Source organism: Chaetodon auriga, chromosome 12, assembly GCF_051107435.1.
Source record: "Chaetodon auriga isolate fChaAug3 chromosome 12, fChaAug3.hap1, whole genome shotgun sequence".
NCBI lineage: Eukaryota > Metazoa > Chordata > Actinopteri > Chaetodontiformes > Chaetodontidae > Chaetodon > Chaetodon auriga.
This window is the reverse complement of record NC_135085.1, coordinates 13,265,044-13,280,890: the sequence shown is the minus strand read 5'-3', so window position 1 is coordinate 13,280,890 and position 15,847 is coordinate 13,265,044. Positions and strand designations below refer to the sequence as shown.

Here is a 15,847-nt window from a genome sequence, read left to right as displayed (position 1 = left end):
GTGCACTTTCTTGTCCGCTCCTGTCTGACAGGTGCAACATAGAAGGCGGAGAGGCCCCCCTCGCTCATTCGCCCTCTCTCTCTCGCCATCAGTCTTATGCTGCTCTCTCACTCTCTGTCTCTCTGGGTTTATCAAACCCAACCTGTCAGTCAGTGTTGCTAAAGCTCGCTGGATTTCAGTCAGCACTGCTCAACGGAGAGAGAGATCTATATGTTTTCTTTATCCATCAGAACATCCAGTCCACTCTGCCTCTTCTTCTCTCTGTTTCTCCCTCTACCTCCCAAACACACACTCACATGCACACCACCAACTAAGCACAGTCGTGCTTCTGGAGCTCCACCTAAGCCATTCATAATAGCTGTCCACCTGTCTTTCTTTTTGTGTAACACAGATGACTTCAAGTCTGAGCTGAGGGAACAGCTTCCTCTGATTGCAGGGTCAGCGGCAGCAGGAGTGGTCTTTATTGTTTCCCTTGTTGCTATCTCCATCATATGCAGCAGGTAACCACATTTTACTTTTTCTGTCCCACATTTTTTTCTCCTACATTGGTCACTGACAAATAAACTTCATTGAGCTTCTTTTCAGGCTCCCAACTTTTTCTACTCAAGAAGAAAATAGCAATAAATTTAGCTTCCTTGCAGGGGGTGGACCATGCTATCCAAGAGATAAGTCCGACATACTCCCCCATAATAACCTTTGAAAGACAGATAGAAACTCTGCATGAAGATTTGACTACTTTGCATAAAATACATTATGTCAAAGTACAATTGAACAGTGATGCATCTGGAACATTTATCTCAATATTACTGAGGCTCTTTGACACTGAAATGTATCTGTTACAATATGTTTTTTGAGACCTACTCACAGCCCCAGGAAAATTCACTATGCGAGCTCCTTATATATACTCAAAGAGCATTTAGGAATAGCAGTCAATTTGATGGAAAGGAGAGGTAAGTTGACATAATTGAAATGGAATGTTCAATTCCTTAGAGAAGCTAAGAACTCCTACTTTGCCCTGTTAACTTACTTAAGTCAAGCCAATTTAATTTTGCAGCAGTTTGTCACATTGTCACATTACTATCTTGCTCGGCTTTAGATATATGAAAGTCGAATTTTCTGCAGTGCTGTGTGCAACTTTGAGCAAGTAAAGTGTTCATCAAACAGGCCAGGCTCCTTTTGATGCTGAGGCAGAGGAGACAGATGAAAAGCAGAGAGATCCTATCAAGGTCTAATTAAAAATCAGCTCATTTTCATAAACTTCATTTGCCATTGCTAACCCTCTGCAACTGATTCAATTTCAGCCACGTCATTTTCAGGCTATACAGAGAAACATGAACAGTAATAAGGCCTCGTTTACACTTCCTTTCATCCTGTCATCTCTCTCTTCTCTCTCCCCTCTCTCTTCCCTCAATATTCATTGCTCCCGCAGGAAAAGGGCATACACCAAGGAGGCGGTGTACAGTGACAAGTTGCAACATTACAGCACAGGAAGAGGTGAGTTCACCCTCGTACGTACAGCTGCTATCAGCTAACGGGCAGTTTTCGGTGCCATGCGTTTTGTGTGTCTATTAATTTTCTGGATATCCCAAAAATGACTATTTATGAAGCTTACATTTTGAAGCGTGACTCCTGAACTGTGAGACTTTCCGTGGCTCAAGATGAACATTTCAGCCCACACATATTTCTGCCTGAGCAGAACAAAGTTTTTCACCAGTCCTAGGGTCTAAGGACAGGCAGTGTCGTATGCTGTACAGACTGTAAAGCCCTTTGAGGCAACTGTGATTTGTGATACTGAGCTATATTAATAAAACTGACTTGTCAAATCAACTGCAAATATCATTCGATCTTTAGTTAAAAAATGGTCATGTTAACTATTGTGAAAGTAAGAAATTCAGAGAACTGTACTGCCTCAGAGCAGTTATGTCTTTCTTGAATGTTCTCATAGTCTATATTTTATTGATATTTGCCACCCCTCCTACACCTTTTCTCCTTTATCCAGTCCTCTGTTGTGGTCAGATCATGTATGATATTGGATATATATACATAAACCATGTACTCTTACATAATGCATTAATGGAAAAGAGGTAGAGTGGAAGAGAAATAACCTTAGGTAGCAGGCGTTTGTGGATGTAAATGTCATTTTCCTTCCTTTACACAATGACACTGACTGACAGTCATCTCTCAGGGCTGTACGATATACGTGATTGAGTCATGTTATGAGCACCCCCCTTGGCAGTGACTGATGAGGGGAAGGAGCCTGGAGGGACACACATACACCCTCCCCCACACACACGCACCTCAAATGAAAGCCCTACGTACTGCCGACCTAGCAGTCTGAAAAGGGGCTCACTCGAGGGGATAGAGTTTTGTTGAGCCTGACACAGCAAAGCGTTTCAACACGGTTACTTTGTGTCACAGCAGTGGCAGCCAGGGGCTCATTAAAACTGCTGTGGGCAGAAGAGTCAGTTTTGTCACCAGCTATCTTTGGGAAAACCAAATGCAATTAACACAAGTGGTGAAAATAAACAAAAGATCAGAGACGCTTGCAGCCCTAATCATCAAATAAGCAATTTGAAGTGGAGAGGAAATAAAACGCTGATAAGGGATCCTATTCATAGGTTTATTCCTTCAACCTTCAAACCGCCAACACTCATGAAGTATTCCCCTACCCCACAATTCATTGTTTTCTTCTATTCTCTCAAGATTTGACTGACAGTTTTGTAATTACAGTATTCAACGCAACAATTAAATAGTGCTGCTCAGCCAATTGTTTTGGGTGAGTCTCCAAAAATGTGTTGCCGGCGTTCACCCAGCTGCCTACTGTTCCAGCTGTTGCCACACACGTCAGGTGATGTCCCCTCATTTCCAGCCCACCTAATGTGACAGGCATCAAGAGGGACGCTGCTCATGCTGTAAATTTAGGAGCGCAGCTGAATGGACATGGTTATGAAAATCAGACCTCTAACATTACACCAAACACTGGGTCGGATGTCATGATAAGCAGATTGGAACACATGCATGGACACACACAGCAGTCCAACACATTAATCAAGTGTTGCTTTTGTGGCTTGCTTTTTTTTTTTTTTTTTTAATTGCCCACATCAGCCCACCATCAGTATCACCAGCTCTCATTCCAACATTCTCTACTCGCTGCCCTGTTTGTTCGCATTTATCAGTCTTTCTCTGTGCATCTAATCCCTTTTGCTCGTTTCCACACATCAACAGCCTGTCAGCATCACTTAATTAACTGACAGACGTTTCTAAGCACTGCATGTTCTCTATATGCTCTAATACATCTCTGCATACAACTACCAACACATCTGAAAATCATGAATGTTCGAACCCCGTTTGTCACTTTGCAGCTTCAGCTGTTCTTTGTTCTTCAGCATCTGGTCCTCACAATGAATGAGAATGGCTTTCAAAAGCCCATTTAACAAATCTAGCTATTGTTAGGTGCCAGATGTGTTTTCTTCCCACTACATGCTGCATTCATGTGAATACAGTTAACAGTCAGTCAGTTAATTACATACAGTCAGTTAACTAAGACATTAACAGTACCGGTAAGCATCTGTAGATTGTGGAAGCCACTACATGCCTGACCATCCCAACTATACAAATGTGACTGTTAATCTCATATGATTTTAGATCCCCTCTATGACTTCCATACTAATAAGCTGCAGTGTGTGTCTGACAAATGATTTTCTGACATCAAACAGTGGATAATTAGAGTGTGGTTAGGAAGTAAACTCAACTCATTATATTCAGAGCCAGAGAGTGAATTAGTGTGCATCTTGGACCGACATGAAATGGGAATGTATTCACTATAGGCGTACAGTATCCTGCAATTGTTGATGTAATTTCTCAAAGTGGATAATCACATAAAACATATAATTATACTGAAAATGCTAAATTACAAATATTGTCAGGCAAAAGGAATTAGAAGAAATTATGTTTCTTTGTTGAAGGACTAACGTATGAAAGAGTTCCTTTAACTTAAAAAGATGAGCATTTGCGAGGCACTTACTGACATTGCTGTTTGTCTTAAGGCGATATGTAAATCCTGTATAGTAGGGCCAGTAATTTGATTGCACCCATAGCCAGTAATAGATTAATGTAAGCATTACTGCCGTGCGGTTGATTTGTGGATACATTAGGGCCATTCAGTAATCGAGCAGGGCAGACTAATAGCAGGATAAATGCTGGACATTGGTGAAAATAACATGGTTAAGTGCAGTGCACTAAACTGTAATTTATAACGCCGCTCTAAACCATTTTAGCAATCGTCTTATGGCCTATGTATTTTGTTTAGATTTATAATCCAAATTCAATAAATTAACAAGTTTGTCCATTTTGCCATTCATGTTTTATATGCGCCCATCTAAACGAGAAGGATTTGAAATGATTGTATGCGTTGACTGCTTGTGAGTCATTGCATCAGCCGTGCATTCTCTCCCGACCGGCGTCTTGTTTTATATATTGGGTAAAAATAGAAGTGACGTTTGGATACATTTGCTTCATACACTCAGATGAAGGACCAATGAAATATTAAAGTTGGAATCTATTTTTTATCTAATGGCCATAAAAAGATGAGTCCAGTTAACCAGGGCTGCACCAGAGGGAGAGAGAGATATAAACTGTTTGCATTTTAAATTATACATGAAAGTGGTGCTCTAGACTTAGAAAGTAATGGGTGTACGTATGTGTGCATGGATGCGCATGCATGTGTGATTTTGAGCTTATGTGTTCCCATATATTTGTAGTTGTATATGCTCCCTGCTGAGATTGTGAGTCCTACCCAGTGGTGCTGCTGAGTGAGCAGCTTGGCGACACTTGTAAATAGAACGTCTTTAAGGAATGCAAAGCTGTAAACCCTCTGATAGATTAACTTGAATGCAATCTGTATGGAATCTCTAATGAGCAATTTCATTCACACAGACAGGGTTCAAGGCAATTAGTGCGGTAACTAGAATCAGCTTCTAGTCAAGAGCAAGGTGAGGCACCTTGATCCCTCAAAGACCAGACCTTATCCTCCTCCTGTCTCTTGAGACCCCTCCGTCTCTCTGTGTGGCTTATGCAAATGAGCGGGCACAAATTGACTTGATGGAGATGGGTTTATTCCAATCATGGCAGCCAAGATTTTGACTAAACAGCTCTGAGGAAGAGGGCAGCTCTTGGGTGTCACTGTAGAAATGATGATTTGACGGCTGCTTGCTCGCTGTAATGTCCGTCTTGTGGCAGCGTGTATTGAATTTGTTTACAAGTTTTTTTCGGCGTTCCTCCCCACCCAGCCTGTCGACACAGAAAATCTGTCTTCCGTTTGCAGACATCTACTGTCTGTGAACTGAGCTCACCTACTGCAGAACAGCATAAAGAGCTAGTTGATAGCGCAGTGGTTTTATCTTTTTATGAGCTCCTATAGGGAAAGGCTGCGGGGAAATTGGTTTACCGCTATCAAAGAGCAGAGACTGCTAGGGTAAGGGATAAAAGGGTAAAAAAAAAAAAAATCTGTCTACATTTACTCTTTCTATATACCATCATCTCTCTATATAACCCTTCATCTTTCTTTCTATTTTTTGTCTGTTTCCTTCCTCCAAGTACTGAGTCATCAAACCACCATTTTGTTGTGTGCTCTAATCCTAACTGCAGCTGTATGCATCCACCTATACTCTCTAATGTGTGCAATATATGCTAATAGTCATTTACGTACTGTAGTGCTCTTTCCCATCTCTGAGGAGGACCATAGAACAAACGGAGTTCCCATCGTTTGCCACTGTTAAGAGTTTGTAGTGATTGTAAGTAATGCTGTGTCACACTGTGATTTAGGCTATGATGTGAAGGGCAATTACATTCATCAATCGTTAACACTAGACATTAGCCAAAGTAAAAAAAGGACCGTTTCTTCTTCTGGAAAGCTCATTTAGCACTTTGGTTGTTCTAGAACTCTCTTTGCGAGCCGACATGTCTAACTGCCCCTCCCCACTGGGCTGCCCGACCCACTTCTCAGGCTCTCCGGGGATGAAAATCTACATAGATCCCTTCACCTACGAAGACCCTAACGAAGCTGTACGAGAGTTCGCCAAGGAGATTGACGTCTCTACTGTGAAGATCGAGGAGGTCATTGGTGCAGGTATGGAGAATGGGTATATAGAACCATATGTGTGCATGTGTGTGCGTGCACGCGTTTATTCAAAGTCAATAAAAATTGCTATATTTTCATGTATGCATTCTATATGTCGATGTACATGTCAGTGTGCTTGCATGCAAACAAGTTTAGCCTGAATTTGTTCAAGGTTGTAAAGCTCAGCCCTTTTGGCAGCCACATCAGATTGGAACATGTCAAGGGCCCATGTCAAGTGCACTAGCAGCATATAGGCCAGGTACCCTGGGACCTAATGGTATTAGAAATAACTCAAGCCTTGCGGCCTATTCCCTGTGCTTCTCTGTTTTTGGATCCTTGTAGTGTTGCTCTCTAACATGCTCTACCTTGCATCATCCCTTTTCATTTACATGTAAAATAGGTGGAGACATTTTGTTTTCTGTCCTTGTTTCAGGATGATCTCTAACGTATTGTTGAAACAGATGAACATGTAATTAGGGGCTGATTGCTTTGAAGTAAATTTCAAGCAAGTGGAGACTAAAATAGCTTCGGCTCAGTATGTCCAATGTGTCTCTTTTCCTTGGGACAGGACACACCTTTTTTTTTTTTTTTTTACAGCAGGGAGGGCACGCTGATACCATATGTGTTGGTTCATACAGAGGCTAAAATACCCCTGGTAATGAGATTGTGCCTGGAATAGCTCCTGTGGACTGGCCTACTCAGCAAGCTAGGTGTGAGGAAGTGACAGAGATAGGATAGGGGTAAGGATGCAAGGGGACTAACTAATTAAAGATTTCCGTTTTTTGTTGATTTCACTGTGTGGTGTCTCTGCGGGACACCAAGGTGGTGATAATTAATCAAACAGGTTCCAGATATTTACCAGATAGTGCTTGGCTGTTATTCTTTGATTGGGGAATATGAAGACACTTGGCAGACTTTTAGAGTAGATGACTACGGTGAGTCAGAGGAGCCACACTGTTAAGAATATCATGAAGGAGCAACACTTCAGAAGTATTGGACAACACTCAGCATGCTTGATATAGACCAAATCAAGATCTATAATAGCACTTTGAGAAATATTCCTGCCTCAGAACATGAGATGCCAAAAAGCTTGGTAAATGAATAGATTTAGATCTCATCAACTCTGCTAATGTTTGTCTGATCACACAAAAGTAGATCAGTTCTTGTTTTGACAGAGCAACCACTTTGCACCTGTTTCCTCTCTAGGTGAATTTGGGGAGGTGTACAAGGGCCGTTTGAAGCTGCCTGGTAAGAGGGAGATCTATGTGGCCATCAAGACCCTCAAGGCGGGTTACGTGGAGAAGCAGAGAAGAGACTTCCTGTCTGAGGCATCAATCATGGGCCAGTTCGACCACCCAAACATTATCCGTCTGGAGGGTGTGGTCACAAAAAGCCGTCCGGTCATGATTGTTACAGAGTTCATGGAGAATGGTGCCCTTGACTCTTTCCTCAGGGTGAGTAATTTTCCTGAACACGTGCATGTACTATGCCATACAAAATTGCAAACAGCAATGTGCAGTGATCAAAAGTCATATTCAGGAGTTGAATGGAAACCTTGCATTATGGTATTCAGAAGCTAATTGGAAAGGAATTGTTAAACAATCCCAGAAAAGATGTTGAAGCTAAGAATCCATCCTAATACAAATTAGAATGAGCCTTCTAAACCTAATCTTGTGCCAACAGAGAATATGTTTCATGACAATGAGCATGATTCCAATCATTCTTAATTTGAAAATTTCCATTAGCTAGCCGTATCAGACTTTAATTTCTCTATTAATGCCGGGAGCTAATAATGGACTCTTCACTCTTTCTTTTATAGCCAGGATTGAGCGGACATACAGCTTAATCAATATTCAACTCGCTTTTTTTCCTCCTTCAATCTCATGGATTGGTGTTCTATTCCACTTTGATCTAGGGTGGGTTTAAAGGGGCTCTTTGAAGTTGGCTTTGCTAACCGTCACATCCGACTTGTGTTTCCATCGATCTCCCTTACCCTCTTATTTGTTACTGTGTTTCGGGGGTTCAAAGCTTGCTCTTCAGAGCATTCACACAGGGTTAGGGGCACCATGCGTGGATGTTAAAGAGATGGATGTCTGCACTTCCACATGGAACAATGTTTTAACACCTACAATGAGCCATAGGCTTCAATCTGTTCTTATCTTATACAAGTATACTCTTCTTCTAGACATTAAGAAGATGTACATGGCAAGAAACGAGGCCAGCATGTTGATTTTGTAATGGCAAAGTGTAAACAACAAATCATTTAAAACAAAGGGAGCGAAAAAAAAGTCTAACCAGAAAATAAATGAATGTAATTACCTGCTTTGGAAAAAGGTAGCTTAAACTTCAAATAGATTGAAAAGTAGGTCGATTAGACTGTTATGTTCATTGCAGATGTGACAACACATTGTCCCAATTTAACTCTATGTGCATGAACCCTCTGGCTGTGGTAATAATGATATACCTCAAGGATTCTGGAGGAGACTCCCACTGTGCGGCCTTGATGCTAACTGAATTTCTGAAGAAACCAAGGTTCAAGATTCAAGGTTTATCATTTTACAACAAAGGGCTGTACAATGGAATGCAAGCTGTATTCCTTTCATGCTGCACACAAAACAAAAAAATGATTTTTTCTCGGTGAAGTGTGGAGGATGAGCTGAGGAGTTTCACAGCCTGAGGAAAGAAGCTGCTCTGTAGTCTGGTGATACGGCAGTGGATACTTCTGTATCGCTTGCCAGACGACAGAAGGGTGAACAGACTGTTGTTGGAGTGGGTATTGTCTTTTAGTATCCTTTGGGCTCTGCGCAGGCACCTCACCTCACTGATACCACTGATGCTCAGTAGATGGGTACGGATGATGTTATGGGTGGTTTCAATCACCCACTGCAGAGCCCTCCTGTCTTGGGGTGTGGACATCCCATGCTAATTTGTAATGTTTCCAGTCAGGAGACTTTTTATTGCTCCTCTGTAAACGTTAAGAAGAACTTGGCACGGGAATTTTGTCTTCTTAAGTTTCCTTTTAGAAGTAATTTCTGAGCTTTTATTGCCAGACTACATGGTGTCTGTATCATACATCAGAAAATGGCAAAAACATCTAATTTAGTCTGCAATGATATTTCCTGATAGAGAATCAGATTGAAGCAGTAGGTGTTAAAAAGAAAAACTTTCAAGTCTGGAATGTTTTGTTAAAATAGTATCTTTCAGACTTTGCTGAAATCTCTATCCTCCAGCTGTTCTCATTTATGTTAATCATGACAAAGATGATATCTAAATAACCATTTTTGTTTGTTTTTCTCTCTGTCCTCTAGCAAAATGATGGTCAGTTCACAGTGATCCAGTTGGTGGGGATGATGCGTGGGATCTCAGCTGGGATGAAATATCTCTCTGAAATGAACTACGTCCATCGTGACCTGGCTGCGCGAAACATCCTGGTCAACAGCAACTTGGTGTGCAAAGTGTCTGATTTTGGCCTGTCACGCTACCTGCAGGATGACACCTCTGATCCCAGCTACACCAGCTCTCTAGTGAGTACTTGAAGTCATCTTTTATTTGCTTCAGTGCCATGGGTAACATTATTTCTATTTTATTTATTGTAACTTGCACAACACCACAGCACACTCATCTCAGAGAGCGCAGATGATAGCAAATTAGCAATGCTAACATTAGCAGCCGTGGCAATGAATGAGCAATCGTTACCATAATTCAAAAGAGCAAACTCTCTCTTTATTTTGTTGGATGCAACAAAACTGCAAAGCTGATTCTAAACCAGTCACGTTTGTCATCCGTCACTGTGACAGCAAATGGCCTTTTAAGCTGAAATAATGAGAAGGTTAGCCATGTTTGAATCAGAAAACCTGATTGTAGTTTACCAGCTTTTGGAAAGGAGAATGGATTATGAGTCATGGCCAGATACAGGGGAGAAGGCTACTAACGTTACATTAAGTGAGTCACCAAGTTTTGTTTTGACAACTTCTAAATTAACATTAACTTGTTAATAGAAATCTGCTGTGGAATCGGTGCTGATTAGGTTTGTGTCTAATGAGTTAGGGTCCAACATTTCTTGATTCGGCATGGGTCCGCGTCCTGGCTTTCAAATAACAGGTGGGTCCGGTTCAGTTCCGTGTAGTACATATCCGGGTCTTCTTGGGTTCAGGCACCAATTTTTGGACTTGTGAAGACCTCTACTTCACATATACAGCAATCGAAACATCATAGCAACCTATCAGTCTAATCAGTTTTGCTTCTGTCTGACACTGTCTCATTGTTTTTGAAGGTCTTAGAAACCTTTCACCTTTCAGTGCCTTTCATTTTATATGAGCTGCCTCTCGTCTTTCTCATCCTCTTTCCTATACTCAGCAAGTCACGGACTGGAGGTCTGTCACATCTTCATTAGTGTGGAGACAAGCCTCCTCTGGGAAGGCTCCTCTCTCGTTGACATGCCCAGAGTGCAGAGAAAGCAAAGGGCATTGCGGCCTCTCAAACTGACAGCTTCCACCCCCTCTCTCTCCCTCCCTCCTCTCTCTCACTCCTCATTCATTATTACTGGGGCATCATGGGAGGCTTTGGCTCCTCATTAACTCCTCCACACTACAGATCTGTAATTATTAGCAGCCATCGTTAGTTCATCTTCTGCCTCTCCTCTTCCTAATTCAAAACACACTCTTACACCCTCGCAAACACACGCGCAGGTCATTAGGACTCCCGGCATGCCTGAGTTTGTGCGTGTGTTGTTATTTGAGTGTCTGTTTGTGTGTGTGTGTTAGCATATGAGCAATGATGTGCTCATGCACAGGCATGCATGTTTATGTCTCTGTGTGTGTATGTGTGGGTGGGGGTGTGTGTGTGTGTGCGGGCTCATGCGCATGTGTCTAGCATCACCTTAGTGACTCTGCTTTGAGACTTTGGTGTAAATTAGCTTGTGTACTGCCAGTGTATCATGAGTGTTGCTGCCTGTGCTTTGTATACAATAAGCTCCACTGCAAGAAAAAAGGGTCAATATAGGTAAAAGAGTATAGTTCTATTTCATTTAAAGTAAACACAGATATTTTATTCTTAAGATAACTTACAATTTAAATATACTTACAATAGTCACACATTTTTTGCCGTACCCTTTTATTTTGCAAGTCACTGCAGCCCTGTCCTCTATTTTACCTGTCCTCCTCTTATTTTTGGTCACCAGGCTCCAGTGACCCTAAACAACCTGTGAATTTGCCTGCAAGTGGAGATTTTCTTTCATAAAACTGCCTTGGGGGTTCTTTCTGAAAATGATTCACTGTATACTCTTTGAATGTACAGCATTGTGGCAGCACTGTATATATTATGAACAAATATGAATAAATTACGCTAGAAAAAAGGGGCTTATTTTAGGATTAGTTTCAGAGGTATTTCAACACATGCAAAACTTGAGATCAAAAGCATGCAGTCAAATAGGCCTCTGAGTCAGTGCTACGCAGGTATGAAAGGAGAGTTCTCAAAATAATTTGTTTTCATCTAAAAATAGGCAAGGAAACAAAACAATAATACAAAAACACACTATGCATTTTATTTCTATTTTACTTCCACCTTTGTGACTGAGCTCAGGTGGAAACTGCTCTCTGTTAGAATTATTACCTTAGGTTGTATGCAAAAACACACATGCATGACATACAGTGTAAGCTCAGGGGAGGCTACTGATTGACAGGAGGGGCTTGCCCACGTGTGGACAGCAAGTGTCATACAGGCCAGAGGAGCTCTATGACCTCACACTGGTGTGGCTGAGAGATAATTGCTCCCCAGGAATAGCTTGCTTTGTATGCTTGACCCCTGTGGCTAAACCTTGCTGAATGGGTCTTATGTAGTAACAAAGAGGAGCAGCACCTTTGTTGTCTGTGCCGCTGAGCTTGCTAATAAAACAGGGTGTAAAAGGTGGGGATTGAATTATAGATTGCGGTCGGCAATTTGACGTTGTTTAATGCAAACAAAGTCTCCTTGAGGGCATTATCTGGAGAGTCAATAGAGCAGGTGAGGTTTGAAGTTTGAACCTGGGGAGCTGTTCTGATGGTAGCACACTCAGGTTTTTTGATGGTGTGTTTGTTACTGATAGAGATTACCAGGAAAAAAAAAAAACCCAAAAACAAGTGCATCAAAGCTTTGGCTGTGCTTCACTTTCATACTGACTGCTGCCTTATCATAAGCATTCTGATGAAATCTTCAGTTCCTTAACTATTTTTGTTCCTTCCAAATCGAGGGAGCAGTTTTATTCATATCTCATCACGTACTGAGAGGCTGAGTCCATCAATACGCCTGTTCAATTCTTAAATAGAGTTAAATGTGATCAGCTAACATATTCAGCGCTACTGGGCTGATGATGCCACAGACTTTCATGTCGCCTGTCCTCCTGATCCCTCTTGCCCTGTATTCAGGAGAACATGCAAACAAACGTGGGGGTCCACAGGTCCCATACAGGGTCCTTTACTGTAATTAAGCTATGCATGGTGTCCTTCAATCCACTACTTCCTCAGCTGTGACCTGACGCTAACCAATCAGCGAGCAAGGCTGGCATGGCAGACAAGGCCGAGGGAATCAGGGAAATTAAATTGTGCTGACATCCAGTGATTTACATCGCCATCGACCTCCTCCTCCAGCAAATTAATCACCTCTTTCCCTCTACTGCTTTTCTAATTTTTCCCTGCAATTCTAGGCACACCAATTACAGTGCCTGTGGTGTGATGCTGGATGTATGGTTGGGAGGACATGCTGGTAATTGCGTTAACCCTGGATGTGAGTTCACTCTGGAGCAATGTTGTGGAGGTTTCAGACAGAAGGGGGCTGTCCTCCCTCTCTGTTGGCTGCACACCAAAGTCGTGATTAATTAGGCTCACAGGACAATGCTCGGACTCCACTGGTCTTGCCAAGGTGTGCTAATCATTTTAAAGGCTTTAAAGGCTGTGTGTTTCATTGCAGCCGTGGTTTTCTCATATTTGTATTGATTTCTATGATTACATATATGTGGTTGCATGGTTTAAGAAGAAAGTAAGCTAATAATCACAAGAGCAGGTGAGATGCCTGTGACCCTGCTTAGCTGACAAGAAGGAAGAGTGATTTTGGAACAGCCGGCGAACCCGGAAGACTTTCTCATTGCCCTCGTTATTCACCACTCCATCTATCTAAGGAGCCATCCATCCATGTATCCATTTATCTACCCTTCTTTTTTCTCCAGCTGTCCACTCTTTTTCCATGTCAAGGCTTTTCCCTGAGCAACACAAAGGCGCATCAGAATGGCGAACTCAGTGTAGGGCTGAAGAATGATGCGTCAAACGAGCGGCGATGTGTCATATGTTTCATTGTGTGCTTTGTGTTCACGGGTGAGTGAAAGTCAGAGATCCTGCCATGGTCGCTGGGGTTTAATGTGCAGTTCGTAAGATAAGAGAGTAAGTGGTCAATCGGGAGTGTGTGTGTGTGGATCTGTTTCCAAAATCTGGCGAGCAAGTTCAGAATGTCATGCCTCAAACAGCTGAGACAAGTGGTGTTACCCTTTCTATTAAGAGTTCATGCCCACAGGGCAATAGTGAGGAGGGCAGGTGTGGGTCAGGAATTTTTGCTTGTGCCTCAGTTGATGATGTGAAAAAGCTGTCACTGTCTTGCATGTCATGCGATGTGTACTTCATGTTGTGACTGCGTAGGCATGTGCTGTATGTGGTCAGATGTGTGCGTTTGCACTGTGTCGCTGCGTATACACATACATGTCCCCTAGGTGCCTCTCTCCGTGTGTACCTATGTATGTCTGCATGTTTGTTTGTGTCATTGGGGCTGAGAGGGGTTGAAAGGCGAGGTCACACAGAGCCGGTAACAAAGCTCATCCGTCAAATCCCTGTGACCTGAGTGACATTCTCTCAGCTCCGCTCCAGCGCTCACACTATGTGGATCGCACTGCTGTTTCTGTCATTTGTCTGTTTTCTATTTGCATCCTTTCCCCCTCTCTCTGGCTTCAGGCCCATGCACTTTTTTGGCTTGTCTATTCAACCTGTAGTGAAATATTTATGCACTGCATAAAGTTAAAGGGACAGAGTCTCTGAGTAAACAAGAAGTGAAATGGGAACATGTCCATATGGACCGGGCCAAAGGCAAACAAAGTGTTTTTCTTGTAGATTTTTTCTCTGACATATTTTACTTGTCTGCAAAAAATACAGTATTTACTGTATATAAACCAGTGAACCCTTTGTGGCTGTTGCAGTGGCATCTCCCAGGCACTGTGGCATCACCATGATGGCCACAACTCATCTCATGCCATACAGAAGGGTACGCAAGCCTAGAATCTCCCCATTATCACAGCTAATTTCAGGCAGACTGCAAGTTCATCTACAGACTGAAAATGAAAATCTCGTGTGAAAACGATACACTTAGCAAAACTGGGGTTCAAAGCGTTCGGATAAGGCAAGATTAGCCAGGCAAGAAGCCGCTAACAGTGCTTGCATTTTAAAAGGACCAACTGTAAATACAGATCTCACATTTGCTGTCTAGTTCACACCACACCACATGGCAATTTCACACTACAGTATTGTCAGTAATGGGCATGTGCTTCTCTCTTTGTAATGTTAAAAAAGTTTAAGATCAAGAGCTCTTTTTCTTTATTTCATAGTGTTGGTAAATAGAGGACATGATCCACTGATTATCTCTGATGATGCACAGCAGTCAGGTTTACTGCAGGCTATTGTTGAACAGTGTATACATTGTCGAACTTCCAAAAACTGCTCATGTAATTTGTAGTTGGAACAACACATATTCAGATTCATGTTTCCTCCAAAGCTCACTGGTTGTAGTTAGCAGCTGCAGCTTGGTATAGTATCAGTCATGTTGGAAATCAATCTAGGGCTGATATCTTCAGATGAGCTGACAGTTGGATCTGAGTCACAGCACATCATGCCATTCACGTGATGTGTGGTAGGAACCTCAGAACTTTTTCTTCCCCTTTTCTCCCCAGTGTAAATGTTGCCATTTCCCACAATGCCCAGCAGTTTCCAACTCCTATTTTTAGCTTATGAGGGCACAGACTAGTACATACACATGCCGGGTACTCGTTTATCAGTTTCATTGGGAGAGCATGTAGAGAGGGTCACGTGGTCTTCCCCACCCCCTGCAAGTGTCAGTCACCGCCGCATGATCCCGAGCTGGCCTCCCACCACCCATCACACGCATTCATAATTGCAGCCAAATCCTACCCTTGTTTGCTTTTTCTGTCTCTGGGTATTGTATTTGAAACTAATTAAGATGTTTCCTCGCCAATTTTATTCATATTGTAGAATTTAATTTGCTCAGTCTTGGAGTAAATGTAGCAGCAGAAAATGTCCAGGAAAGGAAATGAATATAGAGGAGGTATAGGTTTTGAAAAGAAGAGAAGTAACATGATCCATACCTGGTCCCTGCATCAAAGCAGGAGCAACCATCCACAGCACTCCACCTTGATTTATACCTTCTGTCGTGTTTGCCAGAGACAGTATAAGGTGGGCATTGATTCACCATCTGTGGCTTTTGGACTGCATTTGCATTTGAGCAGGATTCACAATGAAGCGGTTTGTGTACAGCTAAATCAGTGAAAGAGATACCGTCTCTATTAGTGAGCCTGTGTCTCTATAAACCACTATACTGCAGGCTGCAGTGACACCAAAGGTTAAGCTGTTGGTTAACCAAAGCAGTAACTTTCAAAAAAGAACCTCTGCTTCTTTAAAAGCTTCAAAATAAAAGAGTTGGCAT

At 42.2% G+C, this 15,847-nt stretch overlaps 1 protein-coding gene across 2 annotated transcripts in view; it reads left to right on the top strand.

Annotated features, from left to right (window-relative positions):
- The window catches only part of ephb1 (EPH receptor B1), a 152,463-nt gene that overhangs the window by 121,989 nt on the left and 14,627 nt on the right, over positions 1-15,847 (top strand). The window contains exons 8-12 of one of the 2 annotated variants that reach the window (XM_076745811.1): positions 392-500; positions 1,430-1,494; positions 6,005-6,127; positions 7,325-7,572; positions 9,427-9,642. In XM_076745811.1, coding sequence (XP_076601926.1) covers positions 392-500; positions 1,430-1,494; positions 6,005-6,127; positions 7,325-7,572; positions 9,427-9,642 — 761 coding nt within the window. Of the gene's footprint in view, positions 1-391; positions 501-1,429; positions 1,495-5,938; positions 6,128-7,324; positions 7,573-9,426; positions 9,643-15,847 lie in introns of both variants that reach the window. The other variant, XM_076745810.1, reaches the window with a different exon arrangement.